We start from the raw sequence: 19616 nt of genomic DNA, 5'->3' as shown, positions 1-19616 counted from the left end.
TGGATTACATTTTTCATATTTCCTGTTTACCCTTATTTCCCATATGGACCTTGGGCTTGATCAACACTTCTGTTTTTGGTCTGGAAATAAATTCAGTTCATTTTTTCCTGATGGACTGAGAACTTTTAGGAAACAACTTAAGTCAAGCACCTGATTTAAGAGTTTTAATTAGCATTTTCAAATCTACAGAGAGAAAAATAGGAGAAAAGAGGAATTTCTTGATCAATATAAGGAATTAAGTGTAGTATATATGGGTCTAGCAGTCAGGAAAAAGGTTAAATGTATTCATGATCTATGAGTTTGCATACATGAAGCTTCTGTGCTTAATTCTGGGTTAATTTTACCATCTAAATAATTCTTTTAGAGCCATTTCCTTCTGTTTATAAGGTAAGGAGGGTGAGCTAGAATTTTGGCATGAAATGGAAAAAAAAACTTGAAAATTGAAAAAATATTTTTTGTCCCATGGCATCAGTTTTTGTGATTTCAGAGAAAATCCTATGGGTTGGTATGGCTAACTGTAAAAAGAACTGAATGTAATAAAAAGCAGAAAATATTTTTTGACTTAGATTTCCCTACAACTAGAGTATATATTCTTTTTCTTATTTTCTGAGATTTGAGGACAAGAAACTTCCCACAGCTCTATCAGATTTTTATGTATGAATCTTTACTGTATATTTTCCGTGAGGAAGGTTGAGCAGATATGAAGCTTTATAGAGCCACAAATGCAAAGAATATTAGACCCAAAGGACCTGACTGGATCAAGCCATAGTTAATCAGTTCTGCTGTTATGGTTCTCATCATAGTTTGATTGATTCCCTTAAAATAACTTTAGGTCTTAACTGAGTGAAACTTTGTTGAAAAATTTCAGCTTCCTGATAGGAAAAAAGAACCTTTCCCCCCCCCTACAGATCTTCTTGAAGATGATAATGTTCTTTTCCTGTCTATCAGAGAGTCAGTAAATTACTAAATACCAATCATCTTCTTCGCACTTCATCCATTTACTTTAAAAAATTTTATCAATTTTATTTTTTCATTCTTGAATATATCCCTCTTTCCCTTTCATTTTCTGTGAATCTTTCCTTTAACAAAGACTTAATAAAGAGCCACAAAATCAACACATAATGCCAACACTTCCTCCATCTGAGAAGCATGTACAATGTTAAAAACACATAGTTTCCCACCTCTCCAGGTAAGGGAGGGACTACATTTTTCTCAGTTGTTTTTTAGGATCAAGCATGATCCTTAAGTTTGCTTTTACTTTATTGTTCTTAACATTTACATTATTGTAGACTTTATGTATAATTTCCTTGATTCTGTTTACTTGCTTTACTTACTTATTCCCTTGCTTCTCTAAATGTTTTATATTCATCATTTTCTTTGTGGCATAGGAATATTTGTCACCATTTAGTCATTTATTAGTTGATTTCTGTATTTTATTTTGGTTGTTTTTGCAAGGCAGTGGGGTTAAGTGGCTTGCCCAGGGTCACCCAGCTAGGTAATTATTAAGTGTCTGAGGCCGGATTTGAACTGAGGTCCTCCAGACTCCAGGGCTGGTGCTCTATCCACTGCACCACCTAGCTGCCCTGATTTCTATCTTTTTTTAAAGGAGGCAGTCAGGAAGAAGAGTAATTGTCTTCATTAGGTATGTGTGTTTATGAGGACTATCTTGTTCTTTTTATTTGCATGATTTGTTTGGAACACCTCACTGTTTTCTGAACTTAAGGCATTTTAAGGTCTTTAGCTCTGAATCCTGAATTTCTGATGAATTAGAAGTCATACACAACTTGTGGCACTGATAGTTGAATTCCATAGTGCATCTTCAAACCTCAACAAAATATTCACTCATGGAGCAAGGATTCTTAATCTGGAATCTGTGACTTTGGCATTGCCTTATTTTCCTTCTCTTTTCTCCCTTTCACTATATTTCATATAGTTGAATTTATAGCTCTATATAGTTTATTTTTTGCATTTATTTGTTTGTTTATTTATTTATTTGCAAGGCAATGGGGTTAAGTGGCTTGCCCAAGGCCACACAGCTAGCTAGGTAATTAAGTGTCTGAGGTCGGATTTGAACTCAGGTACTCCTGACTCCAGGGCCAGTGCTCTTATCCACTGTGCCACCTAGCCACCCTTATTTTTTTGTATTTTTTTTAAAAAAACAACAACTAAGCATTAATCTGAGAAGGGATCTGCGGGTTTCACCAGATTACTAAAAGAGATGGTTAAAAACCCATGTTCTAGAAGCACTGTCAAATAACTCTGGTTGAGATTTATCTCACCTTTTTTAGATTTCTTTGACTTATCTGTTGAGGGCCGAGCAAATTATAGAAAGTTGGTTAGAAGTTAGGAAACTGGAGATAGAAGAAATCAAAGCTAAAGATCTAGATAATTACATTTTTATCATAATGACTAGCATATACAAGATAATTTTTAAAGTTTCAGGGTGCTTCATTCATTCATTCATTTATTTGCAAGGCAAATGGGGTTAAGTGGTTTGCCCAAGGCCACACAGCTAGGTAATAATTAAGTGTCTGAAACCAGATTTGAACCCAGGTACTCCTGACTCCAGGGCCGGTGCTTTATCCACTATGCCACCTAGCCACCCCAAGGATGCTTTATTTATAAAGATTATATTATTTTATCCCCCAGTAACTCTAAGAGTTAGGTGTTGTTATTGTGCTAATTTTATGGATGAGGAATCTGAGGTAGGCTGAGAGATTAAATGATTCACCCAGGATGACACAGTTTAGTAAGTGTCTGAGAATAGATTTGAACTCAGATCTTCCTGACTCTGGACTTAGCATTTTAGTCACTGCGGTCAGCTCTGGACAGGTAGTCTGAATACCTGACTTCTGGCAGTATTCCAGATCATCTCTGAGTCCCTCTTTACGTCTAATGTTTTATGATTTTATACTTTAATGCTTCTGTTGGCTTTCAAAGGAAGAGAGAGAGAGAGAGCTAGCTGGTGGATAGAATGCTAGGTCTGGAATCAGGAAGACCTGAATTCAGATGTGACTTCTGATACTTAAGTAACTGCTTGACCCTGGGAGAACCTCTCTTTGCCTTAATTTTCCTCATTTGTAAAATGACATTGATAGTAATAATAATATCCCTTACGGGATTGTTAATGAAGATCAAATGAGATAATTTTTGTAAGAAAGTGTTGGCAAGGGGGCAGAGCCAAGATGGCGACAAGAAGGGATCGAGTCTTAGGAGCTCTCTGATAAAATTCATCAGCTAAGGACTCTAACTAAACTTTCAAGAGACAGAACCCACAAAGGGACCCAGTGAGGCAGTTCTCCTACTCAAGGTAACCTGGAAAAGAGCAGAAAAGCTCTGCTCCCCTGGGTGGGAGAGGCGGCCCGCCAGAGGGGTGGCCCACCAGAGCCAAAGAACCTCAGCCTCCTGGAGGCAGCCCCAGGGCGCTGGGGGTCTCAGCTCATAGCAGCGGGGGAGTCTCCTGAACTGCACCCTGAGGAGCACCGGGCACAAAGTGGGAGAACAGCAGGGACCTCTGCCAGAGGGAGCACCTGGAGCCCAGCCCTCAGGGTACACAACAAGCAAGTGTCTTCTTACCCTAGCCCTGATCCAGGAAACAGAAGCAGGCGGAGCTGGTAAGCAGGAGCCCCCAGGGCATGAGCCCATGGAGCTGAGGGAGGGGAGTGAAGAGAGACTGCAGAGCTCTGTCCTCTGCCCCTGAAACAGGACTCTGGGGCTCTGACCACATTCAGATCCTGACCACAGTCTAGGCCCCCCATAGAACAGCAGCCCCCCCCCCCCCCACATCAGCCCCTTGGCAGAGGGGGGTGCTTATGGTCATTCACAGACCAGGAGGGAGGACAGAACCTCACACACTGAGACCCTTGTGGGAGTGTCCCAAAAGCTCAAGAAACACCCCAAACCAGGCCCAGGCTGGGAAAATGAGCAAGCAGAGAAACAAAAAGAAGACTATTGAGAAATGTTTTGCAAATGAGCCCAAGAAGGACCAAAATACTCAGTCTGAAGATGAGGAAGCACAAGCTCCTGCATCTAAAGACTCCAAGAAAAACAGAAATTGGGCTCAGGCTATGATAGAGCTCAAAAAAGACTTTGAAAATCAAATGAGAGAGTTGGAAGAAAAACTGGGAAAAGAAAGGAGAGAGATGCAGGAAAAACATGAAAATGAAGTCAGCAGCTTAGTCAAGAAAATCCAAAAAAATGCTGAAGAAAATAGCATGCTAAAAACCAGCTTAGGTCAAATGGATAAAACAGTTCAAAAAGTTCTTGAGGAGAAGAATGCATTAAAAAGCAAAATTGGCCAGATGGAAAAAGAGATAAGAAAACTCTCTGAGGAGAACAAATCCTTCAGACAAAGAATAGAATTCAGGGAGATTGATGAATTTGCCAGAAATCAGGAATCAATACTTCAAAACCAAAAAAATGAAAAATTAGAAGAAAATGTGAAATATCTCATTGAAAAAAAACAACTGATATGGAAAACAGACTTAGGAAAGATAATTTAAAAATTATTGGAATACCTGAAAGTCATGATCAGGAAAAGAGCCTTGACATCATTATCGAAGAATTACTGCAGGAAAATTGCCCTGATATTCTAGAAGCAGAGGGCAAAATAGAAATGGAGAGAATCCACCAATCCCCCAGAGAAAGAGATCCCAAAAAACCAACCCCTAGGAATATCATAGCCAAGTTCCAGAACTCCCAAGTCAAAGAGAAAATATTACAAGCAGCCAGAAGGACACAATTCAATTATCGTGGAGCTGCAGTCAGGATCACACAGGACTTAGCAGCAGCTTCATTGGAAGCTCGTAGGGCTTGGAATACAATATACCGGAAGGCAAGAGAGCTTAGAATGCAGCCAAGAATGAACTACCCAGCAAGGCTGAATGTCCTCTTCCAGGGAAAAAGATGGACTTTCAATGAACCAGGGGAATTTCAAAGGTTCCTTTTGGAATGGCCAGAGCTGAACAGAAGGTTTGATCTTCAGATACAGGACTCAGGTGAAGCATGGAGATTGGAGGAGAGGGTGGCAATATGAGGGACTTAATGAGGATGAACTGCAAGTATTCCTGCATAGAAAAATGACACTGATAATACTCATATGAACCTTCTCAGTTAATAGAGCAGGTAGAGAGAGCTTTTATAGTTGAAGCACAGGAGAAAGCTGAATTCTAAGATAAAATATGGTGTAAAAATGGAGTCAATAGAAAAAAAAAGGGAAATGGAATGGGAGAAAGAAAAAGGAGAGGGGGAATAGGCCAAGATATTTCATAAATAAGATTTTTCTTTATTACAATGAGCTATTGCAATGATATGAAAGGGGAGAGGCAAGGGGGAATGAGGGAACCTTTGCTCTCATCAGAGGTGGTTAGGAGAGGAAACAGCATATATACTCAATGGGGTATAGGCATCTGGAGTAAGAAGGAGGTGGGGTAGGGGGAAGGGGTGGGGATGTGAATAAAGGAGAAGATGGACCATGGGGGTAGAGTGGTCAGATATAACACATTTTCTTTTTTACTTCTTGCAAGGGACTGGGATTGGAAGGCCTGTCCAGGACCATAGGGCCAAGTGGATTCTGGGCCTAAGGGGTGGTATGGGGGCTCAGGGCCTCTTGGCCCCAGGACCAGGGATCTGTCTGCTGCGCCACTCAGCTACCCTACAGCAGAGTCATAGTGAAAAGAGAGAGAAAATAGAGTACATAGTAGTGGAGAAATAAGAAAGGAGGGAGTTGTGATCAGCAATGGCAACGGTGGAAAAATATGGAAATAAGTTTTGTGATGGACTCATCATAAAGAATGTGATCCACCCATGACAGAGTTGTTGGTATTGGAACAAAGACTCAAGCACATTTTTTGTTATGATTATTTGGGGGAGGGTGCAGGGCAAGTAGGGCTGGATGGCCTGCCTGGGGCCACATAGTGGAGTGATCTTTGGGTGTCTGGGGCCGGATTTGGACCCAGGTGCTCCTGGCTCAAGGGCCAATGCTCTGTCTGCCACCCAGCCACCCCTACTATTATTACTGTTTTATTTTATTTTGGGTCTTTTTTTCTTTCTTTTTTTTGGGGGGGGGTTGCAGGACAGTGGGGATTGGGTGGCTTGCATGTCACATGGCTGGGTGATTGTTGGGTTTATGAGGCTGGATGTGGACTCGGGTGCTCGTGGCTCCAGGGCTGTTGCTTCGTCCATTGCGCCACCAGGCCATACCTACAGTTATTACTATTATTATTTTTTTTATTTTAATTTTTTCCCTCTCCCTTTTACTTTTTTCACCCAAACAAGTCTATCTATATTCATGCGGGAGGAGGAGGGGTATTTTGTTTACTTGTAAAGAAGAATATTTTATTAATGTAAAAAAAACATTTGTACAAAATGAGAATAAAAAACATAAATTTATAATAAAAAAATAAAGTGTTTGCAATAGTAGCTGCAAAATAAATTCTTATTCTCTCCCCTCCCCCTGTTAATCAGGACTCAGTAAGATAAGAAATTTCTGAAATTTTCAGATAAAGTACATTAACTATTGAGAGAAAAAACAACAGGGAAATGGAAGGCGGATGTTTGTGTAATGGGTGTGTTCTACTTTTTCTTTTTAAGTTTTGGTTATTTCTTGGAGGTAGAACCCATTAGAAATTATGCCTGCTTTGTGTGTGTTTAATGCTGCTGTAGATATTAAAAGTCAGATTTGCATTTGTGTTTACTTACAGTTATTTGCTAATGAAATTTCATTTCAAAGGCATTCAAATCTAATATTATCTTAAAGAAATAATGCATAGCTCTGGTCAGATATTTTCTTTATTAGAGTTATTGCTGAGTTATTGCTTTTAACTTTTTTCCTTTCTCCTCCTTCCCCACAAACAGAATCAAGTAAAACCAAAATACCTATGTTGTTTCCAGCTAGGTACTTTTGACTCTGTTCTATTTTACAGCTATGGGTTGTATTTTATTTGTAAGTTAACAGACTACTTCAAATGAAGTTTTAGTGCAGTAGGTATGAGGGAATAGAGATAAGTGTTTTGAGTTTCTCTCCAAAAACTAGGGCATAAATTTTTTTAATTTTTTTAGGTTTTATTTATTTTGAGTTTTACAATTTTTCCCCTATTCTTGCTTCCCTCCCCCCATCCCCCACAGAAGGCATTCTGTTAGTCTTTACATTGTTTCCATGGTATACATTGATCTCAGTTGAATGTGATGACAGAGAAATCATATCCTTAAGGAAGAAAAATAAAGTATGAGATAGTAAAATTATATAATAAGATAATGGTTTTTTTTTTTCGAATTTGAAGGTAATAGTCTTTGGTCTTAGTTCAAAGTCCAATTCTTTCTCTGGATACAGATGGTATTCTATATTTCAGATAGTCTAGGGCAGAAATTTTAATTTTTTGTGTCTTTAAATAGGGCAGAAATTTTTAATTTTTTGTGTCTTTAAATGCCTTAGTCAGGGGAAGAAGCTTTTGGACTCCTCAGAAGAATGTTTTTAATTGCTTAAAATAAAACACATGGGATTACAATGGAAACTAATTACATTGATATGCAGTTTTCAGAATTTTAGGGAAAAGAAGTCCAAACATTTCTAGCTTAAGAGTCCCTGTTCTAGGTCATAGTCTATTCAGTGCTAAGACTGGATCTCTCTCCTGCCGCTACTTCTAGTTTTCTTTTATGCACTTACTTAGCCTTGAAAGATAGACATTAGATTCTGGTCTGTAGACACATTAAAATGAATAGGTAGTATTTACCCATTTACAACTAGCATTTAGTTTAAAGTGATCTTGAGAGTAGCTTTATGAGGCCAGTTTTGTTACTTTATGTCAGCTCTATGTTTTACAAAGCATTTTCTTTTTGTTTCCTTGATAGATGTTTATTTTACTTTTTCTAATTACATGTTATGAAAGTTTTTCAACATTTATCCTTTTTGCATATTTCTGATTTACAGTTTTTTCATTCTCTTCCCCCCTCAGTAGCAAACATCTAGTGAACATTGTACATGTACATTTGTGTTTATTAACATGTTTATATATTGATCATTTTGTGTATGATGAGGAATTAGGAAAAGAAAGAAAACCATGGAATAGAAGGGGAAAAACATAAGTGAAAATTTTAAAAAAGCAATATTCAGAAAAAATAGTGTTCATTCAGATTCTGTGGGGGTTTTTTTGGTTATTTATTTATTTTTGTTCTAGATATGCAGGTTTTTGTCCTGGGATATCTCCCAGGGTTGTCCAAGCTATCTGGACTGCTACGATGAGCTTCATCTATCATAGTTGATCAACTCACAATGTTGTTGTTATTGTGTACAATGTTCTTTTGATTTTTTTCCATTTGCTCAGCATTAGTTTGTATAATTCTTTTCATGCTTCTCTAGAGTTCAACCATTCATGATTTGTTATAGAAAAAAGAGTACTTCATAACATTCTTATACCTTAACTTGTTCAGCCATTCCCCAATTGAAGATCATCCCCTCAATTTCTAATTCTTTTTCACTTTAAAAAGAACTGCTGCAAATATTTTGGAAACTGGAATTTTTCCATTTTTTTATGATGTTTTCTGGATATAGGCCTACAATCAGTATTGCTGATTCTTAAGTTATGATCAGTTTTATTGCTCTTTGGACATAGTTCCATATTGCTCTCCAGAATGGTTGGATTAATTCACAACTCTACGGACAGTGCATTAATGTAATGTCCAATTGATCTTTTTTCCCTTTTTGTCAACTTAACCAATCTGATAGATGTGAGGTAGTACCTCATAGCTGTTTTAATTTGCATTTCTCTAATCAATAATGATTTGGAGCATGTTTTCATATAGCTTTAATTTCTTCATTTGAAAACTATCTGTCTATATCCTTTGACCATTTATCATTTGGAGAATGACTTGTAACCTCATAAATTTGATTTAGATCTAGAAATAAGACCTTTTTCAGAACCCCTAGTTGTGAAAATTATTTCCCAGCTTTCTGTTTTCCTTTTAATCTTGGCAGTATTGATTTTATTAGTGCAAAATCACTTTAATATAGTCAAAATCATCCATTTTACATTTTATAAAGTACAGTATTTCTTGTTTGATCATTTCTCTCCTTTCCATAGAGTATTTCTTGATCTGTTAATTGGTCTTTGGTATCATTCTTTATGTCCAAATCCTGTGCCCATTTTGACCTTTTTTTTGGTATAGAGTGTGAGAGGTGGGTCTAGTTTTTGCCATTCTATTTTCCAGTTTTCCCAAAAATTTTTGTCAAATTATAAATTCTTATCCCAGAAGCTAATGTCTTTGGGTTTGTCAACAGTAGATTACCATAGTCATTTACTACTGTGTCTTTTGAACCTATTTTTGTACTCATTTCTTAACCAGTACCAGGCAGTTTTGATGACTGCCTCTTTATAATGTATAGTTTTAGATCTGATACAGCTAGGCTACTTTTTTATATTTTTTTCCATCAGTGTCCTTAATATCTTGACCTTTTGTTGCTCCAGATGCATTTTGTTACTGTTTTTCCTAGCTCTGTAAAATAGTTATTTGGTACTGTGTATATACTTCTAGTTCCCGTTTATGCACTTAACTTTAAAGATAGACATTAGATTCTGGTCCATAGGTTCATTAAAATAAATAGGTAGTATTTACCCTTTTACGACTGGCATTTAGTTTTATGTGTCCTTGAAAATAGCTTTATGGAACCAATTTTGTTAATTTATATATCAGACTATATTTTACAAAGCATTTTCTTCACAACAGCCCTGAGAGGTACTTTAGTGTAAATATTTTTGTCCTTACTTTAAAGAAGATGAACGTTGTCTGATGGTTTGGGGTCATTATTAAATGGTGAGTCTAGGTTCTTTGAAGAACTGTTTTGATAAATAAATAGATACTTAAGACTTGTGAAGAAAGAGAAGGCAATTTATACTAAATGGGTATTGAGAGTCAGGGAGGGAGTTGCATTGACCTTACCCACCAGTTCTCATTGATTCTGTGTTTATTAATGTGCCTACAGGAGTTTAGAGGAAGGATAATGTTATCACTGTATGTAGCCTTATAGCTATCCCACTGAGGCCAAACAACCTTTTTATTTATAAAAGTGAAGAAACTGAGGCACAGGGAAATAAAGGCCATCTAACTAATGGAGACAACTTGGTAGATAGGATGCTGAGCCTGGTCTCAGTGACTGAGTCAAGTCACTTGACCTTTGCTAATTTCATGTTCCTTATCTGTAAAAATAGAGATAATAATGACACCTGCCACCCTGTTTTGTTGTAAAGATTAAATAAAATAATATTTGTAAAGTGAGTAATACAGTGCCTGGCACCTAGTAGGCATTATAAATATTTGCTGCTGCTACTACTACTACTACTTACTAACTACCACTACCACTACTGCTGATGCAGCTGCTCTTACTGCGATGACAACTTCTCTAAAGTATATCCCTTTTCCCACTCTGCCATGTTGCTGCTGTCTCTCAGATATTTACAAGTACACAGCCAATGATTTTAATTATATCTATTTTATGTTACCTGAGTCTATTCCTTGACCTTCATGAAGGCCATAAAACTAAGTTGTGTCCTGTGAAGTAGACAGAGGAAGGAGCATCAGTTATGGGCTTCTTGACTTCAATTAAAGAATAATATTGAATGCCCCCTCCTAGCTTGCCATAGGAAGGAAGAAAATGAAAAGTTTTATATTTTAGAGTGAATTGGCAATTTTTTCTTTAGATCAACTTTGGGTATCTGTGTAGTTATAACAGAAATCTTCATCCAGGGAGAAGGAAGGGAGAAAATAAGACTTTTTTAATGAGGAGAATGGCAAAGTTTTCCATGATTCCATGACATTTTCCATCATTGCATTTCCTTCCTTTTTTTGAAAGTTATATTGATAGTTTCATTTTATATTATAAAAACGTATGGATTATTTCCATCTTGTGAGAGGTCTCTTAAATTAACCATCTAAGTAAAACTTAACAATGTAGTGTTTTACTTTGAAAGTGCATATATTGCACATGTTACAATACTTAAAAAATTTTTTAATTACCTGAATTCTTTTTTCTTTCTCTCCCACCCCCCCGTATCATTAAACACAGCAAATTCCTTTAACAATTTCATTAAAAAGTTTATAATGTCTCATTTGCATTAAATCAATCACATTTCAGTGATGGATGTAACGTGGTTCATCCTTGATCCTCCAGAATCTTGAATTATCAGTTGAATTAATCATCTGTCTTATAATTTCCATTTATTTGTCTTTTACAGTTATTGTATAAATTGTTTTGGTTCTGCTCATTTCATTCTTCATCAGTTTATAAAGATCCATAAAATTGTTCGTTTTTATAATACTGATTTTCTGGTATAAATTGTTCTCCTGGTTCTGTTTACTTCACTTTTCATCAATTCATGAAAATCTTTCCACATCTCTTTGAAACTATGTTTTCTCATTTCTTGCAGCATAGTAGCATTCCATCACAAAAATGTAATCTACAACTTATTCAGCTATTCTTCAGTCATTAGATGTCCACTTAGTTTCTAGTTTTTTGTTTCCATGAAAAGAGCTGCTAAAAATACTTTTGGATATAAAAACCATTTATTTTTTCTTTGGTTTTTTTTTGGGGGGGGGAATATAGACCTGCCAATGGCACACATTTGCCTGTTTTCCCAACAATATCTATTATTCTCCCAATATTTATAATTTTTCCTTTTTTGTTATTTTTATCATTCTCAAGAGAGGTGGGATGTCTCAGAATTATTTTAATTTGCATTTCTTTAATAATGATTCAGAGGGGGGCAGCTAGGTAGCGCAGTGGATAGAGCACCTGTCCTGGAGTCAGGAGTCCTGAGTTCAAATTCAGACTCAGACACTTCATAATTGCCTAGCTGTGTGGCCTTGGGCAAGCCACTTAACCCCATTTGCCTTGCAAAAACCTAAAAAAAAATAGTGATTCAGAAAATTTTTTCCATATGATCATAGATAGCTTGCTATTATTCCCCTAAGAATAGTGTATTTATATCCTAAGACCATTTATCAATTGGGGAATTGCTTTTTTTCTTACAAATTTGAATCAGTTCCTTATATATCTTGGATATGAGACCTTCATCTGAGAAACTTGATGCTAAGGTTTTCTTCTCAGTTTACCTTTTAATTTACTTTTTACATTTTAATTTCCTTTTCTCATAATATAACTCACTGAAAGTTAAGGTAGGTGATTTTACTTTCATTTTAGATCTTGTTAAATTGGGGCAGGGACTTTTGCTCTGTCTTTCCCTATAATTGTTGGAAGTTGAAGGGATGAAAAATAAGGGGTGGGTGGGGAGGGCATGGATGGGTAGTGTATGTAGTTATGGAATAAGGTGTTTGGAGTCATGAGTCAGTGAGCAGGAAAGACAGTTCTTCAAAGTTCAGAAGCCTCAAGAATCGTGGCCTGTTTCTGTTAAGAATATTCAAAAGAATGGTGGGGAGATAAAACCACTGACTTGAGGCTCAAACTCGTCTGTGTTTTTTTTTTTTGTCTTTTTTTCTTCCTTTTCTTTTTTAATTTTTAAAATATAGCTGCAGATAGTAAGGATGAAGAAATCAAAGTTCCACCTAGGCGATCCTATCTCGGTATGTATGATGCTGCTGCTGCATGAAATTAACATCTGAACACATTTTGTTTATCATTTTTATTAGATCGCTTTTCCTGCTTCCCAGTTCCTCACCTATAGCTTCTCCTTCCCATGCATTTCCTCATTGCTATCATTGTTATTTCATTTCTATTTGGTTTTTGCTATTACTCTAGATGTAGTTGCATGCAAGTCGCTTCTACCAAGAATCCAGATAAGCCATTTGCAAATTAACCAACTTGCAATTTATCTGGTTTCAAGCATGAATTAGCACTATAGGAAAACCTATTTTTCTGTTTGTGTGTGGCTAAAATTTTTTTTGGTGGGGATGGATGGGGTGGGGGGTTGTGGTGGGATTGGGTTGGGGGAAGATTTATGGATTGTATTTCTCTTTGAGGGTTTGTCTTTGTCCATGCTTACTTTCATTCCTTTTCCATTTTTTTGCCAGAAATTATTCTTGAATTAGTATATTTGCCAAAATACAAGATTTACTTTTATAAACCAAGATGACAACTTTATATAATTCTGTAGGATGAATGTGATCTCTTTGGGTTTCTTTGCTTTCTGTGAAATTCCTTTGCAAGCACTCAGGTAATGGAAGTGCTTTTTTAGTTTCAATTTATTCTTTACTTTTAATTTTCTTTTTTTTTCCTTCAGCATTAAAAAAATAGCATTAAAGTACTTGTGAATTTTCTGTTAATTAGGTGTACACCCTTCTTCCCCTTCCCCTAGAGACCAATGTCCTTGTCTCATTCATTCTTCATGTTCTCTATGAATTGGAGTTTACTTGACCTAGTACAAATAGGTTGAAATTCATTCTTGGTACCTGTAAATGACTCCTGCTAAGCCCAAAGGGAAATCTTTTGTAATGTATGACTTTTCTTTCAGCAGTTATAATTCTGAAGGAGACATTTGGAATATGAAATATAAGGATTATCTGTATGTAGCTGAATACCGTTTCTCAGATTCTATCTAGTAGGATGAACTTGTTTTAATTTTAAAAACATTATTTTTCTAAAGAAAATGTGAATGATAAAATAATACATATTGACTAAGAAGGTAATTTCCAATGCTCTTTTTTTGCTTTTGTCATTTCTTCCCAACTTTTTTCCTTGGTATTTCAAACCAAATAGATTGTCTCTGAAATTTTTTTGTAATCCTTGTGAATTTGAGAATTTATATGTGTAAAAGTAAGAAATGTATGTAGATATAGAAAGATAGGTAGAACCCTTTACTCCTCCATATTCTGGCTCCATTCTACCTTTCCAGATTTGCCTTGCACTCAGCGCTTCTATGTATTCTGTACTTCTGAAAAATAAGATTGCTCACTATTTTTTGACTGTAGCTCACTTTCTTTCCCTCTCCTGTTCCACCTGTACTTGTGGAAATCCTATGCATCTGTCAGAATTTACTAAGGATGATTGTGAGCTTTTTGAGGGTAGGAACTGCTTGACTTTAAAAATGCTTAATATTGAATGTGTTGAATGAATCTGTGAGATAAGATGAAATAAATGTGTATAAACAGAATTTCACAGACTTAAAAATTAGACTAATATAAGAGCAGATTGGATCTTTCCTTTTTTGTGTGAAATAGAATCAGTAACTTTTATAAACTATTCTCCAAACTTATTGCCTAAAAAGCATCCCAGGGAGCCAGGCTGATGTTTTTTTCATTGTGACCCTCTTTTGGGATGGAGGTGGAGTTATTTTTAATGGCTATTTACCTTTAATTTAACAATTTTTTTTGCGGGTTTACTGGGGAAATAGAGACAGCATGGAGGTTCTGGTGGCATGTCCTCTAGGTTGTAAACTTAGTTTGCTAAAGTTTTTCTCTAGTTTTAAGTCTTGAAACTCTTCTCAGAACTTGATATAGATTTGACTGCTGTGATTCTTTACCTCTGAGGTCCATACTTTTCAGTTGTGATCCCATCTGTTCTTCAATGCTTCTTATCTTAACCCTTTGAATCAGCAGTTATGTTCTCAATTTGTTCTTTGTCCTTGTTATAGGGGATAGCCTTTGAAGTAATGTTGAACTCTCCATAAAATCTCAAATGTAGGAGGTAGCAAATCCTTTGGGGTTAGGGAAGAGGTTTATCTTTACCTTTTATCTTTAAAGATAGGCTGTCCTTTATGGGGAGACATGGTAAATTGGTACCTGCCCATATCTGACAAATAGGGAAACATATTGTTGTAGAAAGAATGAATTCTTTAAAAATGAATAGAATAAGTATAATGAGCATATATTGCCTTAAGCTTAACTACTAGGATGCTTTAGGGCCTTTTAGAAATACATATTTTTCCCCCCTCCTCAAAGTTGGAGACTTGAATTGTTAAAAACAAGGGGATAGCATTTTTAGGGGTATACTTAATTTTGCAGATTGCCAGTGTCACAAATGGATTTAAGAAATAACCTTTCCTAGTTAGAGCTAAAAAGGTCTTGAATGATTATTTAAGAGGTGCATCTCTGTTATAATAGAAATGGCATAGACAAGCAAGTTCAGTGACCAGTTTTAGTCCTGTCTTTGCTAACTAGTTTTGTATTTTGAAACTGCAAAGAACTAGTTAACTTTACTCTCAGAGACCTCGGTTTCCATATCATAAAATGAGAGACTTATATTTCTATGCCAAAGCATCCACTGTCCTGCCTACTGCTGCTTTGGGAGTCTGCCTTCAGGCAGACTGCCAGTGAATTCTGACAGTTAGTGGGAACATCTGCTGAGGAGCCATCCCATTAGCCTAGCCAGCCCCCTAGTGTCACTGTTTGTCTGTACAGTCATTAATTGCACTTGAAACCTTGTGAATCTCAGACTTGAGTGGAGAATGTTTAGTTTGTCTTTTTTTTTTTCTACCAAGAGAGACCTTTTATTTTGAATAGCTCGTGGCCTTGTAGGCAGGTATTCTGAAGAAAATTTCAGGCAAATAAAATTAAGTCCTCCAACTTCGTCTTCTGTATATTTAAATAGATATATTGAGTAGTTTTTATGCATCATATATAGTTCTCTTAGGTTTTTTCCCAAAGGCTTTTTCAACTTTATTGAGATAATCATGTGATTTCTGTTGGTTTTGTTATTGACATATTCAATTATGTTGCAGCTCATGATTTCTTACAGAAAAAAATAGTACTACATCACATTCATATACTGTAATTTGTCTAGCCATTCCCCAAATGATGGGCATCCCCTCAATTTTCAATTATTTGCCACTACAAGAAAGAGCCACTATAAATATTTTTGTATATTTTGGTCTTTTCCTTTTTTATGATGATTGAGGACTTTTGACACCTAGTCTAAAGTCTATGCTGATTGATAAGGTCAACAGAGATGTTCTCACCTGAGTAGGTATCAGGGCATAGCATTTTGTTAGTTAATTTCTTTTTTAATCTTTTATTTATTTATTTATTTATCTATCTTCTTTCTTTCTTTCTTTCTTTATTTATCTGTCTATCTATCTATCTATCTATCTATCTATCTATCTATTTAAAGACTTTATTTGAGTTTTTGAGTTTTACAATTTCCCCCCCCAATCTTACTTCTCTACCCCCCACCCCCTCCATGGAAAGCAATCTGTCAGTCTTTACTTTGTTTCCATGTTGTACACTGATCCAAATTGAGTGTGATGAGAGAGGAATCATATCCTTAAGGAAGAGACAAAAAGTTTTAGAGATAACAAGATCAGACAATAAGATATCTCTTAGGTTTTAATACTGTGTTTTCTAACTTTTTGAATTGGGTGGAGCAGATATCACTTCCATTTCACCTGTAAGGAATTTGAAACTTTGATTAAGTTGATTTGCTCTAATTTATATTGTTAATGCTAAGGTTGGGGCAAGAGTGTTTGTTTCTGATTTAAGTAGGTCAAGAGAGGACTATATAAGATGCCAAATTATGAGTTGGAGATGGAGTAGAAGCATCTATGAGTTCTTGATGTCAGTTCTTAAAAAAAAGATAGCAGTTTTAAAAAAAGTACCCTTTTTGGGAAAACATCTCTTATGTTGAAAAAAAGATAGTTTAATAGCATTATGTAGTTACGTAAGCAGTTAAATTACAATTAGTTACTAGTAACTAGGTTTTCTGCATCTGTTAAAAAATATGTGATGGATGTTTGACCTGGAATGAACTTTACAGTATATTTTTTGTAACTCAGAACTCTAAGACAAGCAGAGACTGTTGACTCTCTTCTTCCTTTGTCAGTCATTTGTTTTCTGGCACTGTGTGTCCTGTTTGTGCTGGGGGGAACAAGTGAAAAGTGTCTGGAGATTTAGAAATTTGAGATTGATCTGAGAAAGAGATAGTTTTGTGGCACAATGGATTGAGCCAAGACTTGGATTCAGAAAGACCCAAGTTCAAATTCTCAGACACTGAACTTGTGCCATTTGTATCCATTTGACCAATATACACAATTATGACTGAGCAATAGGTCTTGTACCAAGCTGGCTGCTGATGTTGTCCTGCCCTTAGAAGCATTTTGGTTTAAGATGAATAAATATGACATGTACTGAACTATCAAAGACATATAGGTATAGGAACTGTCATTGTAAAAATTTAGGTTAAAATAATATTATGTGCCTTAAAGTTAAAAGAATTCAATAATGATTAAATAAAAGAATTTGATTAAGTTAGGAAAAACTTTATTTTTGGATTCTGTGTTTTTATATTCCATAACTGCAGTTATCTGTCTCTCAGTAAACAAATGATATTTTTTGGAAGGGTTTAATTTAAAATTAATACAATCTGTTAACATGTCATTTAACACATACATATTTCCAGTTGTAGTAATAACATCTTATATTTTATGCCCTCCATTAAACCGTTCTCACCATGCCTTATTTTCTCCATGCCAGGATCTTATCCCTGTCACTGCATTGCCAGTCTCACCTGAATGGCTAATGTTTCTAAGGATAGACTCTCTCTCTGTCCTGGATCCATCCTAGTTAACCCTAGGGAGGCTGATCACCAGATGACTAACTATTAGTTTATAAAATGTCAAAGAAATTAATGAAAGGTCATCTCCCTAAGTATAGTAATGATTGCAGTTCTTGTCTGTGAAGAACATACCCAAATTCATGAAATCATAGCTCTTTATTGAAGTTTTTAAATGTTTGTGTTTATAATCTTAGCACTTACAAAACTACTTTGATACAATGATTTGATACAGTTCTGTAAGGTGGGTGCCATTATTATTTGCATTATACAGATGAGGAAACTGAGGCTGAGTGGTTAAATGACTTCCTCAGGATCCCAGTAAGAATCTGAGGCAGTATTTTTCCTGACTCTGAGTCCCACATTATTGACTGTATGATCCAAGAGTCTCAAGCAAAGATTATTGTTGATTTAAAACATTAAAAAGTTTTTTACAGATGTTTAAGGGAGAAAGAGAATTTGAAACTCAAAATTTTAAAAATGAATATCAAAAATTGTTTTTACATGTAATTCAGAAAAAATAAACTTACAGATGAGGAAACTTAGATTTGAAAAGGCAATTTTACTTGTCTGAGGTCACATACTAAGTATCAACAAAGAATAGAATCCATGTTTTCCTAATGCTCATTATAAATGTCAGGGATGTCCAACCTTTCTTTTTTGTAATTGAAACAATAGACAATATATTTTGATTTGCCATTTTAGTGAGAGCTCTGTGATAGTTTGGCTTTATTTACTAAAGCATTTAGTAAACCCACAGGGAGCTGAATAAGATCACACTATGTGCCACATTTTGGACAGCCCTGCTAATATGTCATATGAAAAAGAAAAAAAATAGTTCTTAATTATGTTTCTACCCTTTTCCATTCTTTCTTTCCAACTTTCTTTTTTCTTTCTTTTTCTTTTTTTTTATTTTTGCAAGGCAATGGGGTTAAGTGACTTGCTCAAAGCTGCATGGCTAGGTAATTATTAAGTGTATGAGGCCAGAACTCAGATCCTCCCGACTCTAGGGCTCATGCTCTGTCCACTGCACTACCTGGCTGCACCTCTTCTCAACTTTTACCACAGAGGATATGACCCCATTAAATTATTGCTATCTATATTCTGATCTCTGAACTCAGCTCTACTAGAACAGCAAAAAGCCCGAGGTATTTTCCTCTACAAAGGATGGAGAGCAGGGAGAATTTTGCACTTGACTATTGTGGTACATTGGCTAGGACTTGGTATAAATGTTTCAGGGAAGGAATAAATTCTGGGGAGCAACTGGGACTTAAAAGGGAGAAATTTCTAGGCTATGAAGTAGATAGAATTAAAGTAATCTAAGAAATTTTTGGATGTAGCTTACCTGGTGCCCTTGTCAAGTAGTAAGTTAGAACAGAAAAATTTATTTGTTTCAGGCATTTTGGAAGGTTTTATGTTGGATATGGTACTTGGCATCTCCCTGACTCGCTATACAGAGCATCCACTGAGGCAGCTTCTTGACTTCTCAGATCTGACTGATTCTCCTCTCTGCAGGATATCTATGTCACCCCTAAAGCCTTGTCTCCTCAGAGAAAAAGAGAGACAAGGGAAGTCCTTGGCATTTAACTGAACCAAAACTATTAACACACATATTCTTTGTTTGATGTTTGACAATGGTAATCTTAAAAGCTTAAATAAACCTTTTTTTGAACTCCTTGCCTGAATTAGGTCAGTAATTCACATTGAACTGAGGTTGAGATTGGTATTAAAAGTCCTCTACTGTGACACATGCAAAGAGTTTGTGACATTTTATCTTTCAGTGGTTTTTATATATGCTCAGAGGGAATGCTAGCTTCCCTTCTGAAAGAGAAGTTAGGAGAGGTTTGATAAATACTTTTCTACTTTCAACATGATCAGGAAGAATGAAATATTCCCTTAAAAAAGAAAGTAGATGAAGGGAATTATTGTGAAATATAAGAATAAAGGATTACAAGAGGCAGAGGAGAATCTGATCTGTGTCAGGAGGTTGGAAGTGAAAGATTGACCTAGAGAAGAAAGGGAAGAAAGATAATAACATTTGGAATGAGGAAGTTCTTTGCAAAGAGAAGGGAGGAGCTGCTTGTCTGTCTGAAACAGACCTGGGAAGAAGAAGATTCACAGGTACTCT

The 19616-nt window shown here is 35.9% G+C and overlaps 1 protein-coding gene across 5 annotated transcripts in view; it reads left to right on the top strand.

The window, feature by feature from the left end:
• Positions 1 to 19616, top strand: part of SLC66A2 (solute carrier family 66 member 2) — a 215025-nt gene that overhangs the window by 22072 nt on the left and 173337 nt on the right. For 3 of the 5 annotated variants that reach the window (XR_012472121.1, XM_074204701.1, XM_074204703.1), the window contains exon 3: positions 12517 to 12570. The exons of the other annotated variants lie outside the window; for them this stretch is intronic. Coding sequence is in view for 2 of the 3 variants with exons in the window: in XM_074204701.1 (XP_074060802.1) it covers positions 12517 to 12570 (54 nt within the window). In the remaining variant the exon portion in view is untranslated. The remainder of the gene's footprint in view (positions 1 to 12516; positions 12571 to 19616) is intronic. 5 annotated transcript variants of the gene reach the window in all.

This window comes from Macrotis lagotis, chromosome X, assembly GCF_037893015.1.
Source record: "Macrotis lagotis isolate mMagLag1 chromosome X, bilby.v1.9.chrom.fasta, whole genome shotgun sequence".
Taxonomy (NCBI): Eukaryota; Metazoa; Chordata; class Mammalia; order Peramelemorphia; family Peramelidae; genus Macrotis; species Macrotis lagotis.
This window is presented reverse-complemented; position numbering and strand designations above follow the sequence as displayed.